General features: G+C 42.7%; 1 protein-coding gene across 23 annotated transcripts in view; it reads left to right on the top strand.

Annotated features, from left to right (window-relative positions):
• LOC309394441 (uncharacterized protein) overlaps positions 1–22,398 on the top strand; it is a 102,016-nt gene that overhangs the window by 22,133 nt on the left and 57,485 nt on the right. For 16 of the 23 annotated variants that reach the window (XR_014175732.1, XR_014175733.1, XR_014175734.1 and 13 more), the window contains 15 exons: positions 148–192; positions 884–919; positions 3,746–3,781; positions 5,901–5,936; positions 6,816–6,848; positions 7,897–7,968; positions 9,200–9,259; positions 9,765–9,800; positions 10,719–10,754; positions 12,460–12,495; positions 12,619–12,654; positions 15,535–15,576; positions 18,963–19,001; positions 19,934–19,969; positions 21,642–21,791. Coding sequence is in view for 19 of the 23 variants with exons in the window: in XM_081957592.1 (XP_081813718.1) it covers positions 148–192; positions 884–919; positions 3,746–3,781; positions 5,901–5,936; positions 6,816–6,848; positions 7,897–7,968; positions 9,200–9,259; positions 9,765–9,800; positions 10,719–10,754; positions 12,460–12,495; positions 12,619–12,654; positions 15,535–15,576; positions 18,963–19,001; positions 19,934–19,969; positions 21,642–21,791 (729 nt within the window). In the remaining 4 variants the exon portion in view is untranslated. The remainder of the gene's footprint in view (positions 1–147; positions 193–883; positions 920–3,745; positions 3,782–5,900; positions 5,937–6,815; positions 6,849–7,896; positions 7,969–9,199; positions 9,260–9,764; positions 9,801–10,718; positions 10,755–12,459; positions 12,496–12,618; positions 12,655–15,534; positions 15,577–18,962; positions 19,002–19,933; positions 19,970–21,641; positions 21,792–22,398) is intronic. The other 7 variants (XM_081957602.1, XM_081957601.1, XM_081957603.1 and 4 more) reach the window with 7 other exon arrangements.

The following is a 22,398-nucleotide window of genomic DNA, read 5'->3' as shown; positions in this document are numbered from 1 at the left end:
GAATTATTATTTTAATTAGCTAAAAAAAATGAATTGTTTGGAGCTATTTTTAAGTAGCCTGTGTGGTTATGCTTAGTTTTGTTTTACTACCAGAGGTTTCTCCTGAGTTCAAGAAAAAAAATGACTCCTTTTTGGTTTTCTCTGTAGGGGGAACAAGGATTTCCAGGGGAAGAAGGACCCCCTGGCCTACGGGTAAGAATATCCACCAAGGTTCCTTCCTCCTTTCTCTCTTTGTATCCTGCCTTTATTATTTTTATTATTTCTTATAAATAACTGAAGGCGGTCAACATATTCAACGGATCTTCCTCCTCTTATCTTCCTCACAACAACCCACCTGTGAGGTGGGTTGGGCTGAGTGAAAAGGACTGGCTGAAGGTCATCGAGCTAGCTTCCAAGACTAAGGCGGGACTAGAACTCACCGTCTCCTGGTGATTGGCCCAAAATCACCCAGCTCACTTTCATACATAAGGCAGGACTAGAACTCCCAGTCTCCTGGTGATTGGCCCAAAGTCACCCAGCTGGCTTTCATTCCTAAGGCAGGACTAGAACTCACCGTCTCCTGGTGATTGGCCCATAGTCATCCAGTTGGTTTTCATAACATAAAGAAGGACTAGAACTCACCGTCTCCTGGTGATTGGCCCAAAGTCACCCAGCTGGCTTTTACCATGGCAGGACTAGAATTCACAGTCCCTTTCTGAGGAAGGGGAAGTGAGGCCACCAGTCCATCATGGTCATATGATATTCCACTGAGTGACGGAGTTGATAGTCCCAATTGTTTTCGCTAAGTGAGGACAAACTTCACGAAAACCAAATATTTACTGATTTATTCCACTTTGCAGATTTACCAAAAAAAATATATTTCTTTATTCTTTTTTAAATCCAGGGTAAAAGGGGACAAGATGGTATCAAAGGAGAAAAGGTACATTTTATTCTATTTCGGAGGAGAATTTAAATCTAGTCGTGACTCACTTTCATTGTGAATGCCGATTGTAGCTTCACACAACAACTGGGCGTATTTTAATTCTTGCTCCAAGGTTACCTGCTCAATTTTTTCTGAACAAGGAGATATACAGGTAGTCCTTGACTTACGATCATAACTGGGACAGGAATGTCCGTTGTTCAGTGAGATGGTCACTAAGTGAGTTGCACCTAATTTTATGACTCCTTTTGCCACCATCATTAAGTGAATCATACAGTGGTTAGCAGTGGTGAAATTCAAATGTTTTTCCCTACCGGTTCTGTGGGCGTGGCTTGGTGGGTGTGGCTTGGTGGGGATCATGTGACTGGGTGGGCGTAGTCAGCTTTTTTTCTTTTTAAAGCATTTTTTAACTACTGGCTCTCCCGAATCGGTAGTTTAAAAATGCTTTAAAAAGTAAAAAAAAAAGTTCCTATGATCAGCAATGTGACAATCAACTGTGCCACGCGATCATCGGAACTTTTAAAAAACTTTTTAAAGCATTTTTTAACTAACTAACATTTTTAACTAACATTTTTTAACTAAAAATGCTTTTAAAAAGTTTTTTAAAAGTTGCAGCTGTGCCACGCGATCGTCGGAACTTTTAAAAAACTTTTTAAAGCATTTTTAACTAACTAACATTTTTAACTAACATTTTAAAACTAAAAAATGCTTTAAAAAGTAAAAAAAAATGTTCCTAGGATGAGCTATGCGACAATCAGCTGTGCCCTGCGATCGTCGGAACTTTTTAAAAACTTTTTAAAGCATTTTTAACTAACATTTTAAACTAATTTTTTAACTAAAATGCTTTAAAAAGTAAAAAAAAAAGTTCCTATGATCAGCTGTGCAACAATCAGCTGTGCCACGCGATCATTGGAACTTTTAAAAACTTTTTTTTAGCATTTTTAAACTAACTAACATTTTTTAAACTAGAAAATGCTAAAAAAAAGTTAAAAAAAAAGTTCCTATGATCAGCTGGGCAACAATCAGCTCTGCCACGCAGTCGTTGGAACTTTTTAAAGCATTTTTAACTAACAGTTTTTTAACTAAAATGCTTTAAAAATGTTTAAAAATGTTCCTATGATCAGCTGTGCAACAATCAGCTGTGCCATGCAATCATTGGAACTTTTTAAAAGCATTTTTAAACTAATTAACATTTTTTAAATTAGAAAATGTTAAAAAAAGTAAAATAAAAACCGTTTTTTAACTAAAATGCTTTTTAAAAAGTTTTAAAATATTCCTATGATCAGCTCTGTGCAACAATCAGCTGTGCCACGCGACCATTGGAACTTTTAAAAACTTTTTTTAGCATTTTTAAACTAACGAACATTTTTTAAACTAGAAAATGCTAAAAAAAAGTTTAAAAAAAGTTCCTATGATCAGCTGGGCAACAATCAGCTGTGCTGCCCAATCATCGGAACTTTTTTTTTTTTTAAAAAAACTTTTTACAGCATTTTTTACTACGGGCGAACTGGCTGGTACCAGTAGGATTTCACCCCTGGTGGTTGGGAAAATCCGTGGATTTTGCTTCTCAGAAGTCCCCTGATAAGATCACACCTGGCCCCGGGACGCTACAGCTGCAACCTCCATAAATATTAGTCAGTTGCCAAGCAACCAAATCTTGATCACATGATCATGGGGCTCCTGCAACGGTCGTAAGTGTGAAAAACTGTCGTAAGTCACTTTTTCAGTGCTGTTGTAACTTTGAATGGTCACTAAGTGAATCATAAGTCAAGGGCTACCTGTATACGATGTGAATGATGGATCTATTGCAGGGAAGTGGGTGATTCCGATGGGAAACATTTGTTGGGTTGTTCTTGGGTTAAGATTTACGTAAGTGCGTGCATGCCTATGCACCTTCACAACCCTGTTGTTCTGTCCCCCACAACAAAAACTGTTCTTGTGACCAGAACAACTAGACACAAGAACAGCTTTTCCCCCCGAACACCATCACTCTGCTTATCAACCAGTTCCCACAACTCTGTCATATTACCTACTAAGACTGTATTGCTATTATTCGCCTCTTCCTTCCTAGTCCCTGTTTCTTCCTACTTATGACTCATAACTATGTTGCTTGTATCTTTAAAATTTATATTGTTTTATTTGTTTTCTAGTATAATTTGAATGCTTTTAGTAACCTATGATTATCACTGTTATATCTTATGATTCTTGATGAATGTACTCTATTTTATTTTTCTTTATGTACACTGAGAGCATATGCACCACAGACAAATTCCTCGTGTGTCCAACCACACTTGGCCAATAAAGAATTCTCTTCTCTTCTACTCTACTTCATTCTATTCTATTCTATTCTATTCTATTCTATTCTATTCTATTCTACTCTACTCTACTCTACTCTATTCTATTTCTATTGTATTCTTTTCTATTCTATTTCTATTCTATTCTGCATTCTATTCTACATTTTATTCTATTCTATACTGCATTCTATTCTATTCTATTCTATTCTATTCTATTCTATTCTATTCTGCATTCTATTCTATTTCTATTCTATTCTGCATTCTATTCTATTCTATTCTATTCCTATTCTATTCTATTTCTATTTCTATTTCTATTCTATTCTAACAGTCTCGCTTTCTCATCCTTGCCTACCCCTGTATTGAACGATTCATAGCAGGATTAAAGCTGTTTTAAGTCAACCTGACTTTTGCAATTGATTGGTGGTAATTGCGCCAATGCCAATGGCCTTCAAATAATAATAATAGTAATAATAATAATAATAATAATAATAATAATAATAATAATAATAATAATAGCCATTATTATTATTAGGGACTTCCAGGCCCCGAGGGACTGAAAGGAGACAAAGTAAGTAAAGCAAAAAATGAATAGAACAGACCATCTCTTCACTAATAGAATAAGCTTGTATCTGATGTCGATTCTGTAATCCATTCAACCGTGTCCGACTTTTGGGTGATTCACTGGGACATATCTTCCAATCTTATATTACATAGTAACCAGAGGTGGGTTACTACTGGTTCGGCTGAACCGGTAGTGATTTGGCGGCCTGGGTCGCTGGAACCAGCAGAGGAGAGGAGAGCAGTGGAAGTCTATGGGCCGGTCCTTGGGGCGGAAGAGCCAACGCTGCTAGCAAAGTCCCACCCTAGCTCTGGGGATCAAAGGCAGGGGCAGAGATGAATAGGTGTGCAGAAGACAGAGGGGAGAGGAGAGCTGTAGAAATCTATGGGCCGGTCCTTGGGACGGAAGAGCCACTGCTGCTAGCGAAGCCCCACCCTAGCTCTGGGGATCAAAGGCAGGGGGAAGAGATGAATAGATGTGCAGAAGACAGAGGGGAGAGGAGAGCAGTGGAAATCTATGGGCCGGTCCTTGGGACGGAAGAGCCACCGCTGCTGGAGAAGCCCCACCTGAACTCTGGGGATCAAAGGCACAGGGCGGAGATGAATAGATGGGGCAGACAACTATTCATCTCCCCGCTGGATGGACTTGTTAGCCTGTGGTGAGAGAGAAACTTTTGCTGCGGGCGCTCCTAATTAAAGGAATCTTTGAGTTCATTTCAGACGTTTTGTGGTGTTTGGGGAGCTGGGTCAGAACAGAAACATGGGAAATAGTTAGAATTCCAGTCTCAACGCCGGACTAGCTGTATGTGTCTCATCTTCATTATTTTTACCCCCTGCACCTCCCAACCCCCTCGCCTGACATATTGGGAGGTTATAAATCCCTGAAGTTTCACTGTCAAAATCTGAGAGTCAAAACCCAAAGCTTCCCACCAGGTTCAGGAGGACCACAATAAAAGAGAGACAACGTAATATTCATCACAACATCACTCTCACTTGATACTTCGCTTAGATTTAAGGCTCCAGCCCTTTGCTTCAACACTGCTATTCGTGGATAATGGATTTCTAATCCTCACGAAAAATCACGATTAATTAATCTCTCGTTTAGCTGCGGTTTTCTGACTTCCTTGCCATTATATTTCTATTAGCGATAAACGGAGCCATGCTACTGTGGGGCCGAATGGCTAAGAGAGCAAAATCAGATGTTGAAAGTTCAAGAAAGCGGAGAAATTTTCTCCGGATTTCAGCGTAAAGTTAAAAACAAAGTGTATTTTTTTTTTAAAGTTGGGATGTCGTTTGTTTTCTAACCATCCTGAATGCACGGATATGAAATACAGGTGGTCCTCGACATACGACCACAAGTGAGCCCTGGATTTATGCTGCTACGTGAGACGTAATGAGTTTTGCCCCGTTTTGCAACCTTTCTAGCCAGCGTCCTTATGCGGATCATTGCCGTCGTGAAGTTAGTAGCAGGATTGTGAAGCGAATCGGAGTTCTGACGGCTTTGCCTTGCCAGAAGGTCGCAAAAGGGGATCGCGTGAACCCCCCGAGACACAGCGGCCATCATAAGTATGAGTCAGTGGCCAAGTGTCTGAATTTTGAATCAGGTGACCACGGAGACGCTGCAACGGTCGTAAATGTGAAAAGGGGGCCTAAGTCACTTTTTTTTCAGTGGCGTTGCAACTTTGGACGGTCACTAAATGAGCGGTTGTAAGTCGAGGACTACCTGTGATGGAATTAAGTCACAGGCGGGCAGATTCTGGTTGCTGGAAGGGATGCTTAACAATAAAATCAGTTTGACAATGGAATCAGTGATAGCAGAGGGGTTGAGCTCTCCTTCCCTCCATTCCACAAACCGAATCATGTTGGTGCCATGTCGTTCCACAGGCAGTCCTTGACTTACAACCATTTGTTTAGTGACCAAGGTTACAACAGCAGTGGAAAAACAGTGATAGTGTGCATTTTGGATTCAAGTTCCGTTAAGATACAGCCTGTAGGCCACACCTACAGAAGAGGTTCTAAAAAAATTGGAATCCACCACTGATACATACATACATACATACATACATACATACATACATACATACATACATTGCTCATATATATATGTGACTTTTTCTCCTCCTTTTTAGGGCATTCAAGGATTTCCCGGTGCGCCAGCTATGGGGGTAAGCCTCACTTTTATTGTGGTCTCGGCCGAAATGCCTCTCGGGGGGTCTGAGCTAATTTTAAACAAATGCAAAGCCTTTGTCTGGGAATAGAGGTTGTCCTTGACTTACCATCATTCATTTAGTGACCATCCAGTTACAACGGCACTGCAAAAAGGGAACGGTTCTTAAACAAGTCGTTGTAAGTTGAGGACTACCTATAGAGATTTACAGAAGTACTATTATTATGTACAAGTAAACCAACTAGACAATACACTATTTATTAAGGACATGTGTGTTAAAGAAAAATGTATAAATAATACACACGCGCACACACACAGACACGTGTGTGTGTGTGTGTGTGTGTGTGTGTGTGCCAGCATAACTCTGGAACGCCTCGAGCACACAAATGATTTACTCTCTAGAAACAAATACTGGGGGGGGGGGGGGTTAAGACACCCCTAATACCCCTCGGGGTGTGAGTGTGTCCGTGTTCCAGCATAACTCTGGAGCGCCTGGGCCGCTGAAATGAAAAAGACTGAATTATATCTTTAGTGTCAAGTCACAGTACTTTTTACAGTGATAGTGTGCATTTTGGATTCAAGTTCCGTTAAGATACAATCTGTTGTGCCTTAAAATAGCTTCTACTGTACAGCACCGTGGAGTTGCCACGGTAATGGCTTTGCAGTACTCCACAAGGGGGCTCCCTCTAATACAGGATTGGGATAAATACATATCCAGACAACGCTGGTTTATCAGCCATATATATATGCTTTGCCTTGCCAGAAGGTATAAATGTATATATATATATACATTTTTAAAAGTTCAGGAGAACTTTTGGCAATGTAATTGGGGTTTTGACTGGATTACAAGATCCTGACTTGATCTCTTGGTCCTTAGGTGGTGGGACCTCCAGGAAGGAAAGGTGTTCGGGTAAGTAGAGACATCCGGAAGCCAAAGTTGGAAGGGCATTGACAGAATCCCAAAGAAGAAAATCATGGAACTGGGAAAAATCTCAAGAAGGTTTTAAATAGACCAGGACAATTAAGGAGAGCTGTGACTACAGGTAGACCTCGAACTCACAACAGTTCATTTAGTGGCCATTCAAAGTTACAACATTATTGGGGGAAAAAGTGACCTAGGTCCATTTTTCACACTTACGACCGTTGCCGCATTCCCATGGTCACGTGATCAAAATTCAGATGACCTCAGTTCTGACTCACATTTATGATGGTTCCAGCGTCCCCGGGGTCACACGATCCCCTTTTACGACCTTCCAACAAGCCAAGTCAGTGGGGAAAACCAGATTCATTTAATAACCAAGATCTGCCGTAATTCACTTCATTAAGAAAAGTTGTAAAACGGGGCAACGCTCACTTAACAAATTTCTCACTGAGCCACTTAAGTTTTGGGTTCGATTGCCGTCGTAAGTCCAGAACTCCTATTGCTTTTGTAGACCTTAAAAAAAAGGACCATCTGGATTAATCCCAATATTTGCATTTATTTCTGGACGCATTTCCCCATAATATAAACAATTTTGGAAGGCAGCTTTTTAATTATTATTATTATATACTTTCTTCATTAAACATGAAACTCAGTCAACTGAACATTCAAAAATGCATCACAAATACCAGTGACTGGTGCTAATGGTTGATACGGTTGGCTGCCAGCATCCTAGGTATCAACCAAGGACCTTCTTAAGATATAAGATGTTCTGAGCAGCGCAGTTTTTTGCAGTTCCGCTGGTGTTATTGCAGGAAGCTGCAATTTGTTGATGTATCTTGTAAAATTCTTGGACATGGTGCCAAGTATGAATATGAAGAAAAGCTTTGTCCCTAATCAACCAGGAGATATAAATTAAGTTGGGTCACTTCATTTGGCTGGGAAAAACACCTCGTAGGAGTATGATTTGCGGAGAAATTTGCTTAGCATGGTTTGGGAATAACGGCTCACCAAACTTCCATTTTGTTCCCGTCTCTAGGGGGAATTTGGGCCGGTGGGCCCTCCAGGACCAAAAGGCCACCAAGGGGAAGAAGGAGAAAAAGGTGAAAAGGTAAATCATGATCTTATATTTCAAAAAGTACCGAGATAGGCCATGTTTCATGGCAAAGTTTTGCCAAAGTTAGCTTTGTGGGGGTCAAAAGAGACATCGGCTCTCTGAAAACAACCAAGATACAACAATTATCGCCTATTGTCTGTCTGTCTGTCTATATCTGGCTGGCTATCTATCCATCCATCCATCCATCCATCCATCCATCCATCCATCTATCTATCTGTGTATCTATCTATCTATCTATCTATCTATCTATCTATCTATCTATCTATCTATCATCTATCTATCATCTATCTATCTTCTCTGTCTATCTATCTATCTATCTATCTATCTATCTATCTATCTATCTATCTGTATCATCTACCATCTGTGTCTGTCTGTCTGTCTATCTATCTATCTATCTATCTATCTATCTATCTATCTATCTATCTATCTATCTATCTGTATCATCTACCATCTGTGTCTGTCTATCTATCTATCTATCTATCTATCTATCTATCTATCTATCTATCTATCTATCTATCTATCACCTATCTATCATCTATCTATCTATCTATCTATCTATCTATCTATCTATCTATCATCTATCAATCTACTCTATCTATCGTATGTATCTATATCTATCTGTCTATCTATCGATCTATCGATCTTTATGTATCATCTACCATCTGTGTCTGTCTGTCTGTCTGCCTGTCTATCTATCTATCATCTATCTATCTTCTCTATCTTCTATGTATATCTATCTATCTATCTATCTATCTATCTATCTATCTATCTATCTATCTATCTATCATCTTTATGTATCATCTACCATCTGTGTCTGTCTATCTATCTGTCTATCATGGCTGGCTGAGGAATTCCAGGAGTTGAAGTCCACAGGTAGGATATCCCTGCCCATTCTGGAGAAATAGCTGTCCATTCTCTTCTTATAAACCTCCAATGTTGGAGCACCCACCACTTATGGTAGCAAGCAGTTCCACTGGTTCATTGCTGCTCTCAGGAAATTTCTCCTTGGTTCCAAGCAATGGTGACAGAAGGGCAGCTGAGAAGAAAAGGGATTGGATAAAGTCTCTCTTAAGGGAGATCCTTACTTCCCTGCAAAGCAAAAATAAAGGAGAGGTTTGTTTGGACCTCCTGTAGTATTAGCGCTCTTTGACCTGTTTCCTGTCTGCGCTAAGGTCAAGGATTAGCAAGCGGAAATAACCTTCATTTTTGTATTTCCTCTCTAAAGGGAAGCCCTGGATTTGGAATTCCCGGTCAACTGGGATTGAAAGGAGAACCAGGAGAAAGAGTGAGTTGGAAAATAGGATGAGGTCCATCTTCTGGGAAAAGAACAGTATGAAAATAGGCAGGAGGAAGAAGGGGAATTCTGGGAGTTGAAGTCCACCCATCTTAAAGTTTGCTGCCTGGGGGACTCTGGGAGTTGAAGTCCACCCATCTTAAAGTATGCTGGATGGGGAATTCTGGGGGATGAAGTCCACCCATCTTAAAGTTTGCTGCCTGGGGGATTCTGGGAGTTGAAGTTCACCCATCTTAAAGCATGCTGGCTGGGGAATTCTGGGAGATGAAGTCCACCCATCTTAAAGTTTGCTGCCTGGGGGATTCTGGGAGTTGAAGTCCACCCATCTTAAAGTATGCTGGATGGGGAATTCTGGGGGATGAAGTCCACCCCTCTTAAACACCCATCTGTTGTTGGTCTCACATTTTCCTCTGCAAAACGCTTAGCAGGGATTATACTGAACACACATCTGCTATACAAATAACTGTCCAGCTAATTTCGTTTCCAATTTTCACAGGGGAATGTTGGTTTATCTGGCAAACCAGGGCAAAAGGTCAGTCTCTGGGAATAATTAGTGCACCATGAAAATGTCTTGTACTTTAATGGTGTCTTGGGGCATCAATAGCATTTTAGAAAACTTCAGATATCCATTATATTTTCCTGTCCTTCTTCCTAAGCCGTCTCCCTTATTTTAACTGATTTAAACACTAATTTCAGTTTCCCCAAATGATCAGAGAGAGGCTTACAGGAAGCCAAACCAACCATTCCACCTAGGACACCAGGTTATTTGGTTCAAATTGTGGCTCTCTGTTTGGATCCAATTTATAGCACCAGAAATAACATGGATCAATTCTTCATGGCAGGCGGGTTTCCGGAAGAAAGGGAGGGAGGCACGAAGGGAGGGAGGGGAGGAGAAGAGGGAGGGAGAGAGGGCCTTGGTGGCGCAGTGGTTGGAACGCAGTACTTCAGGCTAATTCTGCCAACTGCCAGGAGTTCGATCCTGACCAGCTCAAAGTTTAAGGAAGCTCAAGGAAGTAAGGAAAAAGGAAGGAAGAGGAAAGGAGGGAGGAAGGAGAGAAAAAGAGGAAGGAAGGAAGGAAGGAAGGAAGGAAGGAAGGAAGGAGAGGAGGAAAAGAGGGAGGAAGAAGGAAAGAAGGAAAGGGAAAGGAAAGAGGGAGGCAGGGAGGGAGGAAGGGAAGGAAAAGAGGGAGGAAGGAAGGAAAAGGAAAGGAAAGAGGGAGGGGAGCAGGAAGGAAGGGGAGGAAAAGAGGGAGGAAGGAAGGAAAGAAAGAAAATGGAAGATGGAAGAAGGCAGGAAGGGTCGAAGAGGAAAAGAGGGAGGGAAGAAGGAAGGAAGGAAGGAGGGAGGGAAGAGACGGAAAGAAGGAAGATTGACAGTTGCCTTTTACAGTGCAGAAGTGAAATTTTGGAACGTTGAATTTTTGAAACTGAAACACACTTTAAATTCCAGGGAGAAGAAGGAAAGAAAGGAGAACCTGGAATCCAGGTAAGTTTTTTAAGTCTCTTTTTTTTTCTTTATCCAAAATTGCAAATCAATATAGCCCGGGATCCATACCATTCTTGACAGGAAAGCTATGAACCAGCCGAGAAGGACCCATAACGCAGAACCGACCAGCATCCCAAGATGGACAGATCCTTAAACTGAGCCATTGTGGTTCTGTCCCACACAAGATAGCTTAGAGAGGAACTTAGACTTTCAAAATTGGGTCACTCTTCCTTGCTCCAATAATTCCTGGAGAAGCTCAACTGTGTTTCCTTAAAGGCTCCACAGTCCCACAATAGAAGGTAGAGTGAGAAAGAAACTCAAGATAACCCCAATTAACTGGTTTAATTGTCCTCCCTGTTAGGAAGTTTCTCCTTAATTCCAGGTTGCTTCTCTCTTTGATTCGTTTCCATCCATTGCTTCTTATCCTGCCTTCAGGTGCTTTGGAGAATAAGTTGAGCCCCCTCTTCTTTGTGGCAGCACCCCAAATACTGGAATGCTGCTATCATGTCCCCCCTTAGTCCTTCTTTTCTCTAGACTGGCCAAACCCAAATCCGGCAACTCTTCTTCATATATTTTTAATCTCCAGGCCTTTGATCCTCTTCGTTGCTCTTCTTTGCACTTTTTCCAAAGTCTCAACTGGATGCCGTATTCCAGGTGTGGCCTTACTAAGGTTTTATAAAGCGGCACTAATACTTCATGTGATTTTGATTCTAAGGCCTCTGAAATACAAAGAGAGAGAGAGAGAGAGAGAGAGAGAGAGAGAGAGAGAGAGAGAGAGAGAGAGAGAGAGAGAGAGTGTATCTTGGCGACGTTTTGACGAGGTCCCACTCATCATCTTCTGAAGACACCAGCCTGAAGATGACGAGTGAGACCTCATTGAAACATCACCAAAATACTTTCAATCTAACATGGGAAAAGACCCAAATACCCCAAAACCTGCATACCCATACCCATAGATTTTCACGGGTGTAGGTATGCTGGTTTTGTTGTATTCGGGTCTTTTCCCGTGTAAGGTTGAGATTGTCTTTGCAACGTTTCGGCAGGATCTCACCTGCCATCTTCAAGCGCGGGCTTAAAATGGGAACAGAGTGAGATCCTGCCGAAACGTTGCAAAGACAATCTCAACCTTACACGGGAAAAGACCCGAATACAACAAAACCAGCATATATATATATATATATATATATATATATATATATATATATGTATGTATGTATGTATGTATTTATGTATGTATGTATGTATGTATGTATTTCTATCTTTATATATATATATATTTCTCTCTCAATATATATATATATGTATGTATGTATGTATGTATGTATGTATGTATGTATGTATGTATGTATTTGTGTTACAACCCCTGGTGTATGTATGTATGTATGTATGTATGTATGTATGTATGTATGTATATGTGTGTGTGTGTGTGTTGCATTTGTGCTGATAAATAAATAAAGGGAGACTAGTATAGATCTATTTCAAGCTATTTAGCTCTCATCAGCTAGCCATACCCTTACTGGGATTTGAACCTGGGCATATTTGGGCATACCAGGGGTTGTAACACAAATACATATATATATATATGGCTCTGTGTGTGTGTGTTCCTTGGGGTGTGTGTTCCTTGGGGTGTGTCTTCTGTACTGCTGTACAATGGCTTCTAATGTACTATACTTCTTTTGTTTTTTGTTTTTTGTTTGTCCTCCAGGGTGCCATTGGAGACAAAGGCGATAAGGGCGAAACTGTAAGTTTGCGTTTCCTCCTCTCTTTCTGTGACACCTCTTTAACTCTGACCTGTTCGTCTCTTTCATGCCCCGCTCCCGCCTGGGTGTGAATGTGTGTATGCCATTGTGTTGTGTCTTTGCAGGGACTGCCAGGGGCCCCTGGGATTCCTGGAGAGACAGTGAGTAAGGCTTGCGGTCTTCCTTGCGCCAAGAAAAGGTTGCTTATAGATATGGAGAAAGCGAAACTCCAATTCTCGAGGGCACTTAGTCCTCGACATACGACCACAATCGAGCCCAACATTTCCAGCGTTAAGTGCGACGTTTGTTAAGGGAGTGTTTTTGCCCCCGTTTTAACGACCTTCCATGCCACCATCATTAAGTGAATCACGTTAAGTGGATCAGGTCACAACAAAGTTGTTAAATGAATCTGGCTTCCCCTGTTGATCGGAAGGTTCGCAAATGGGGATCAGTTGACCCCCAGGATACTGCAACCATCATAATATGAGTCAGTTGCCAAAGGTCTGAATTTTGATCACGTGAACATGGGGATGCTACAAAAGTTATGACTGTGAAAAACGGTCATGGGTCACGTTTTTTGGTGCCGTTGTAACTTTGAACAGTCACTAAAGGTGTTCTTGTAAGTCCTTGGGTTGAGAAGAACCAAACTAAAGCGTAGCATGTTTCACTTAGTGACCAAAATATTGGGTTTGATTTTGGTCATAAGTCGAGGATTGCCTGACTTGAGAATATTTCATTTCCATCAATTTTATAATCTGGGTGGAGCAGGCCGTGAGTTTGATATTTCTCTCTGGGCACAATGAGAATACGTCTCCTGAACAAAATTCTGTACTGGTGACAGGAAGGGCATCTGGCCAGTAAATATTCAACTGCCCAGACTCCACCTCGCAAGGGATTATGGCAGGGGTGTCCAAACTTGGCAACTTTAAGACTTGTGGACTTCAACTCCCAGAATTCTGGGAGTTGAAGTCCACAAGTCTTAAAGTTGCCAAGTTTGGACACCCCTGGATTATGGGGTCGTTAAACGAAGATGATGAGTATTATTATTTGGGTAGATTGCACTCTGGGGGCCCCAAAGCTTTGCTCAAAATGGTTTCGCAGATGTTTCCAGATGTTGCAAGGCAAGGCCGTTCTTGACCGAGGACACAGCCGAATTTTCAGCCAGCCAGCAATTTTTGGAGCAAACTTCATCTGTGCGTTTGTGTCTATTGTGTGCAGAGGATGAAATGGCCCCGAGTTCATCGTGTATAATTTGCACGGCAGCCCTTTGCACGCTTTTCTCAGCCGGATCTTGCACAAACAGACCTAACTCCTGCTTGTTCACTTGGCTGGTGATCCTTCTTCTCTGGTCACAACTGAAACAGCTGAAGGCTAAACAAGAAGCAATGATGTTCTGAACAAGGCTGCCCAAAATCACAAAGCAGACTCCTTGTCCCGACAAAAACCCCTTTTTATTCAGCTAATATGAATTCCTCTGATTCACATCCAGCAAAGTCCCGGCAAACAGTCTTTCAAGGGTGAATTTACAACCACAGACCTTATCAGACTTGGAGAACTGCCAGGCCGATATCTTCCAAACTCCATGCTGTAGCGGCAATTCCTTGGCAAGAAGTCAGGAACAGTTCTTCACCCTAATGCATTGAGCTAATGGTCTTCTGCAAACTCCACCCCTTTTGCCCCTCTCTTATTCCCCATGGGAGGGTCCATTCAATGTCCACCTGTGCCGTTACTCCCGAGTCAGCCCTTGTTCCTTAGAGGTTCCCTTCTTGTGGCAGCTCTGCGCATGTGCACATCAGGAACAGGCTCCAGCTGTTCTTCTGCCTAACTGATCTCCGACTCCGAAGGCAGCTGATAACTGTCGGACGGCCCTGGCCCCCTCTCTGCCTCCGACGCAAAGCCCTCGTCCGAGCCTTCCCCAGACTGCAGGACTGGCCCAGGTTCCTCCCCAACCCTCCTCACTGCCTGAGTCTGCCACCAGCTCCACAACAAACGGATGGAAACTAATCAAGGAGAAAACTGACCTAGAATTAAGGAGAAATTTCGTAAGAGTGAGAACAATTAAGCAGTGGAACAACTTGCCACTAGAAGTTGTGGGTGCTCCATCACTGGAGGTTTTTAAGAAGAGACTGGACAGCCATTTGTGTGAAATGGTATAGGGTCTCTTGCTTGAGCAGGGGGTTGGACTAGAAGACCTCCAAGGTCCCTTCCCACTCTGTTATTCTGTTTCTGAAAAACTTTTCGTGACTTTCTCACGCTTGCCCGTTATTTATTCGCGTCAGAAACACCTACAAATTATAGCAATGCAAAATTCAACCCTGAGCGAATAAAATAGGCCATAAAAATGTAGATAGATAGTCCTTGATTTACAACGGTTTATTTAGTGACCATGTGAAGTTACAACAGCACTGAAAAATGTGACTTAAAGACCGCTTTTCACACAACCCCATGGTCCCAGGATTAAATTCAGACATTTGGCCTCTGACTCATACTTACGACGGTTACAGTGTCCCGGGGTCACATTATCCCCTTTTGCGACCTTCTGACAAGGAAAGTCAATGGGAAAGCCAGGTTCACTTAACAACCGTGTGACTAACTTAATGGCCGTGGTGATTCACTTAACATCTGTGGCAAGAAAGGTCATAAAGTGGGGCAAAACTCACTTAAACAAATGTCTCATTTAGCAACAGAAATTTAGCGCTCCATTGTGGTCGTAAGTTGAGGACTACCTATATTGCATGGGCAAAAATATGTGAAGAAAGGTTGCGAAGGGAATCTACTATTGGTAGTAATCTACTCCACATGTGCTTTTCGTGTCAATGTTTATCCTTTTTTTAACCCTACTCAACGATAGTACGAATATCTTTGAGTAGGTTAAAAAAAAACAAGTCTAAATCTTGAGATTGTGCTAACATACAGTTCCCTCCCTAATCTGTAAATGAAAATCAGAAAAAGTTTGGAGAATACTTGCAAAACTTATTCTTGGAAGATACCTCGTCCATCTGGGAAAAAAATTCTTTCTCTATCTTATTTGATTATTGTAGAGTCTTCCTGTGGAAAATACCATCTTCATCAAAGGAGAAAAGGTATATCTATATCTATATCTATATCTATATCTATATCTATATCTATATCTATATCTATATCTATATCTATATCTATATCTATCTATATCTATATCTATATCTATATCTATATCTATATCTACCTACCTACCTACCTACCCACCCACCCACCCACCCACCCACCCACATCTATATCTATATCTATATCTATATCTATATCTATATCTATATCTATATCTATATCTATATCTATATCTATATCTATCTATCTATCTATCTATCTATCTATCTATCTATCTATCTATCTATCTATCTATCTATCCAACCATCCATCTGTATCTATATCTATCTATCCATCCATCCCTTTCTCTCTATCATATCTATCTCTATCTCTCTATCTTATATCTACCTATCATCCATCCATCCATCCATCCCCTTCTCTCTATCATCTCTCTCTCTTTCTATCTCTTATCTATATTTATCTATCTATCTGTCTATCTATCCTCTGTTGGAAAGTCATAATATATTTTAGTACTAGTAAAGCACACTAGACCAAGTTCTAATGGAATTGACTAACTGTGTGGTAGGAACTCATAATCTAGCATAGAGTTTGTGGGACCTAAGCAAGCACATCTTAAGCCACAATACGATTTCTTTCTTTGATCACCGCATGTTCTCACATCACGAGAAGTGAGGGTACCGCTTTATACTCCGCTGGTGAGACCCCACTTGGAAGACTATGTCCATTTCGGGTCACCACAAACCCAGGAAAGATGCTGAGATCCTAGAAGGAGTGCAGAGAAGAGCAACAAAGATGATCAGGGGTCGGGAGGCGAAAACAACATAGATTAAAATATATGAAGAACGGTTGCAGGAACTGGGAATGTCTAGTTTGATGAAAAGAAGGATTAGGGGAGACATGATAGCAGTCTTCCAGTATCTGAGGGGCTGCCCCAAAGAAGAGGAAGTCAAGCTGTTCTCCAGAGCCCCTGAAGGCAGGACAACAAGCAACCGATGGAAACTAATCACGGAGAGAAGCAACCTAGAACTAAGAAGTAACGACCTTTAGAACAATCCATCAGTGAAATGACTTTCCTCCAGAAGTTGTGTGCGTTCTCCATCCTTGGAGGTTTTGAAGAAGAAAGCAAATCACGTTAAGTGAATGGTTTGGTCGTTCAGCGAATCTGTTTTCCTCCACTGAGTTTGCGTTTCGGGAGGCAGCTGGGAAGGCCACAAAATGGCAATCACAGATCCCGGGATGGTGCAACCATCGTAAATCCATGCCAGTTGCCAAGAATCCAAGTTTTAACCATGAGACCATCGCGATGATGTGATGGTTGTAAGTGGGAGGACCAAACGATAAGTCGCTATTTTCTGTGCTGTTGTAACTTCGAATAGTTTCTAAGGAAACGGTTGTAAATGTTTTGACCGAGGCTTCCCGAGAGCCTGAAGCCAACCCCTGGTCCCGACAAAAAAAACCCTTTTATTAGTTCGCTGTGAATTCTGCTCCTTCACATCCAGCAAAGTCTTTCAAAGGAGGATTTACGGTCACAGACCTTATCTGGCTTGGAGAGCTGCCGTGATGATATCTGCAAAACTTGGCAAGGAGCCTCGGAGAGTCACAAACCAATGAAGTGAACTTATTGTCTCCTGCAAACTCCACTCCCCTTTTGCTCCTTTTATTTCCTCTGGGAGGGGCCATTCATCCTCCACCTGTGGCCTTACTCTCATCCATCCCTGTTCTTTAGCTGTTCCCTTCGTCTGGCAACTCTGTGCATGCGCACACTGGGAAGAGGCTCCAGCTGTTCTTCTGCCCCACTGATCTCCGACTCCGAAGGCAGCTGATAACAGTCAGACGGCCCTGGCCCCATCTCTGCCTCCGACACAGAGCCCTCCTCAGAGCCTTCCCCAGACTCCAGGACTGGCCCAGGTTCCTCCCCAACCTCCTCACTGTCCGAATCTGCTGCCAACTCCGCTGGCCACTGAGGGACTACAACAGTAAGCCGAGGGCCTTCTGTAATTGGAAGGAAACCCTGAGGAAGCTTCTAGAAAGCAGGCAATTTTCTTGTACGTTAAGAAGATTCAAGGATGAAAATTTCAGATCCGTGACTTGGGTGTCCTTCATTCCACCGGAATCTGTCAAAGCAGACACCGGATTTCGGTGAAATGAAGCCCATCAGGCATGGAATTCATTCCTCTCAGTTCTACCTTCAAGGCATCCTCAAATGTTCATCTGGAGAAATCAGATGCAGGACTTCTTAGAAGAAGAAATCCATAAGGAATATGGATTATTCCCCTCCATCCAGTCAGAGCTGAAGAAGCTTCTTGGATGAGGAGCAAAATGGATGAAAAGCAAGAAAGTCCAGTTGCCTCTTGAAAAAAAAACCCATCTTTTGGTTTAATGTCCAAAGAAAATGCAGGCATTTTCCCCAGCACGACAGCTCAAACGAGTCCGTTTACTTCCTCCTTGCTTTTTGAAGGTCCAACTTCCACAACTCTAGTCCCTACAAGGTGCTTTTTTAGGAGGCACCTAGACTTCGTTGTTTTTTTTCTTCTGAAGACGTTTCACTTCTCATCCAAGAAGTTTCCTCAGCTCTGACTGGATGGTGAAGAAGGGTTTATCCTCCTTTCAGGCAGCTGGTCATTTGCATCCTTTTAGAGGGTCGTTGAGGCCACTTGGAGGTTTTTCTTTTGAAGACGTTTCACTTCTCATCCAAGAGGTTTCCTCAGCTCTGACTGGATGGTGAAGAAGGGTTTATCCTCCTTTCAGGCAGCTGGTCATTTGCATCCTTTTAGAGGGTCGTTGAGGCCACATGGAGGTTTGTGTCGTTTGTGTAGTGAAAATGGGTGTGGAGCTTTCTTGGGACTGCTGGAAGGATTGTGTGGTGGAGCCGTGCTTTCTGCAGGATTTTTTCTGTCCTGTAGAATCCAGGAAGGCTCCACACCCATTTGCTCCACTCAGGTGTGACCCTGAGGACACAGACAAACCTCCAAGTGGCCCCAACGACCCTCTAAAAGGATGCAAATGACCAGCTGTCTGCAAGGAGTCTCAATCCTTCCGTTCCCCACCATCCAGTCAGATCTGAGGAAGCTTCTCGGATGAGAAGTGATACATCTGCAAGAAAAACCAAGAAAGTCCAGTTGCCTCTTGAAAAAGTAAAGCACCTTTGGGACAACCATGACCTGGAGGATGGAGAATCTCCATAAAGGTGACTAACAAGCTAACTAAGAAGGATCTGGAAGGAATATCTCAGCCATGTTACCATTTTCCCCATGGATTTATTTAGCTGTTGGCTTTAGGGAACCCTAATCTCGACTTGAATTTTAGCAGAAATGAAAGATTAAATTAAGGGATTATGGAATCACAGGTAGCTTCAAACGTATGCAAATTTTGTTTGCTTTCCCAGGGGGACCCAGGACCAGTTGGCAAAGCAATGGATATCAAGGTAAATACATACAGTCCTCAGTTTACAGCTACAACTGGGACCAGAACTGATTTAACAATTTCCAGAGGTAGAGAGCCAGCATGCTTTAAGATGGGTGGACTTCAACTCCCAGAATTCCCCAGCCAGCATGTTTTAAGAGGGGTGGACTTCAACTCCCAGAAGTCCCCATCTGTCATACTTTAATGTGGGCGGACTTCCAACTCCCAGAATCCCCCAGCCAGTTTGCTTTGAGATGGGTGGACTTCAACTCCCAGAATCCCCCAGCCAGTTTGCTTTGAGATGGGTGGACTTCAACTCCCAGAATCCCCCAGCCAGTTTGCTTTGAGATGGGTGGACTTCAACTCCCAGAATCCCCCAGCCAGTTTGCTTTGAGATGGGTGGACTTCAACTCCCAGAATCCCCCAGCCAGTTTGCTTTGAGATGGGTGGACTTCAACTCCCAGAATCCCCCAGCCAGTTTGCTTTGAGATGGGTGGACTTCAATTCCCAGAATTCCCTAGCCAGCATGCTTTCAGATGGATGGACTTCAACTCCCAGAATTCCCCAGCCAGCATGCATTCAGATGGATGGACTTCAATTCCTAAAATTCCCCAGCCAGCCTGCTTTAAAATGGGTGACTTCCAACTCCCAGAATTCCCCAGCCAATTCCCCAGCAATTGTAAGTTGTATGGACCTCAGTTACCTCGTTTACTGGCTAGGGAATTCTGGGAGTTGAAGTCTCCATATTCTAAAACGCCTAATGTGAAGACTTCAAAGGAAAGTCACATTGCCCAGAAGATATTTTTGGTGCGCAGGGGACATTTTATATAAGCAAGCATCTCAGCTAACCATGTTGTAATCTATGCCATTGTAATGTAAGCCATTGTTTCTATATTATCTGTACATTGTCAATGAGCGCTTATTTCTTTATTTTTTAATTAACTTTTTATATAGGACTTGGAGCAACTTTTGGAATCTTATGGGATCAAGGTAGGTGACCTCCAGGCCTACAAAGGACATTAAACAACAAACCACTTATTTCTTGCTATTAGGTGAAACTTATGGGAATATGAGTTTCATATTGTTCATCAACCAGCTTCAAAAGACCTCAAATACTTTTGGGTGAAACTTAATCTGGGCATCCAAATTATATTTCATGCTTTAGAAATTGGTCAACTTGGATTATTTGTGTGTGTGTGTGTGTGTGTATGTGTGTAAAGACAGATGTTTTAAGGAAGAAGTTAAAACTTGTGACTACATTGTAGAACTTAGATTTATATACCACTTCCCACTGCTTTCAGAGCCGTCGCTAAGCGGTTTACAGAGCCAGCCTCTTGCTCCCCAAAATCTGGGTCCTCATATTATTGACCTCGGAAGGATGGAAGGCTGAGTCGACCTTGAGCCGGTCAGGATCGAACTGCTGACAGTGGGTGGAGTTTGCCTGCAATATTGCTTTCTAACCACTGTGCCACTTGGTCCTTCTTTCCTTCCTTCCCTCCCTCCCTCCCTCCCTCCCTCCCTCCCACATAGCAATAGCATGTAGACTTATATACCGCTTCACAAGAGCTTTACAACCTCTCTAAGCGGTTTACAGAGTCAGCCTCTCTTGCCCCCAACAATCTGGGTCCTCGTTTTACCCACCTCCGAAGGACGGAAGGCGGAGTCAACCTTGAGCCTGGTGAGATTCGAACTGCCAAATTGCAGGCAGCAGAAGTAGCCTGCAGTACTTCACTCTCTAACCACTGCACCATCGCAGCTCATGTGGTCATAACTCCAGGAGAAACTTCCTAACAGGGAGAACAATTAACCAGTGGAACAGCCTGCCACCAGAAGTGGTGGATGCTCCATCACTGGAGGTTTTTAAGAAAAGACTGGGCAGCCATTTGTCTGAAATGGGTATAGGGTTTCCTGTTTGAGCAGGGGATTGGACTAGATGATCTTCCCTTCCAACTCTGTTATTCTGCTATTCGCCTTCCTTCCTTCCTTCCTTCCTTCCTTCCTAATTCCTTCTTCCCTTTCCTTCCTTCCCTTCCTTCCTTTTTCCTTCCTTCCCTTCCTTCCATCCTACTTCCTTCCTTGCCTTCCCTTTCTTCCTTTTTCCTTCCTTTTTCCTTCCTTTCCTTCCTGTTTTCTTCCTATTTCCTTCCTTCCTTCCTATTTCCTTCCTTGCCTTCCCTTCCTTCCTTTTTTCTTCCTAATTCCTTCCTTCCTATTTCCTTCCCTTCCCTTCTCTCCCTCCCTCCCTTCCTTCCTTCCTATTTCCTCCCTTCCCTCCCTCCCTCTCTCCCTCCCCCATCACTGGAGGTTTTTTAAGAAGAAGCTTTTGTCTAAAATAGTATAGGGTCTCCTGCTTGAGCCGGGGGGTGGACTAGAAGACCACCAAGGTCCCGTCCAGGTCTATTCTGATTGATTGATTGATTGATTAAATGAATGAATGAATGAATGAATAGTTGACCTCTGTAGGTTTCCTTAGGCTGGTAACATTCAAAAGACTACAGCCTCCCAACATTCCTAGCTAACATACAGGTACCGTGAAGGAATTCTGCGAACTGTAATCCCAGCAAATCTGGAAGATGCCTAAATTCTGAAAATCCTCATTATTTTCTCGCTCAGATCTTCTTCTGATCAACCCCATTTTCTAATTTGGTTTTTTAACTTGCAGCTGGCCCTCTTGAAGGAACTGACGGACCTTCTACGGCAGGGTGGGCTACAAAGGAGGACCCACCAGGTTCCTGAGGCCAAGAAGGAAAAGGAGAAGGACAGGGGGAAGAAGAGGAGGAGGAAGCAAGGAGCAAACCCCCAAAACTCCACGGTGAGGGTCTCAGGCGCCATTTTTGCTCTTTTATTATTAACTAGCTGATAACTCGGCGTTGCCCGGGTATGTATTTATCCCAATCCTGTATTTGAGGGAGCCCCCTTGTGGAGTACTTTGAAGCCATTACCATGGCAATTCACGGTGCTGTACAGTAGAAGCCATTTTAAGGCACAACAGGCTGTATCTTAACAGACCTTGAATCCAAAATGCACACTATCACTGTCAAAAGGACTGTGACTTGACACTATAGATATAATTCAGTCCTTTTCATTTCAGCGGCCCAGGCGTTCCAGAGTTATGCTGGAACACACACACAGACACACGGACACACAGAGAGAGTCATTTATGTATATATGAAAGGAGGGGAGGGGAGGGGAGGAGAGGGGAGAGGAGAGGGGAGGGAGGAGGAGAGGAGAGGGAGGGAGGAAGACAGGAGAGGAGAACAGGGAAGTGGAGAGGTAGGGAGCGGGAGGGGGAGAGGAAAGGAGAGGGGAGAGTTAGGGGGAGAGGAGAGAAGAGGGGAGGACAGTAGAAGAGAAGAAACGAGGGAGGGAGGTACAAGAGAGAAAATGGATGGATTGATGGAAGAAAAGGAAGGAAGGAA

The sequence above is a fragment of the Natrix helvetica genome, assembly GCF_964273705.1.
Source record: "Natrix helvetica genome assembly, chromosome: 6".
Taxonomy (NCBI): Eukaryota; Metazoa; Chordata; class Lepidosauria; order Squamata; family Natricidae; genus Natrix; species Natrix helvetica.
The sequence above is the reverse complement of the archived record's forward strand: the minus strand, read 5'-3'. Positions and strand labels throughout refer to the sequence as shown.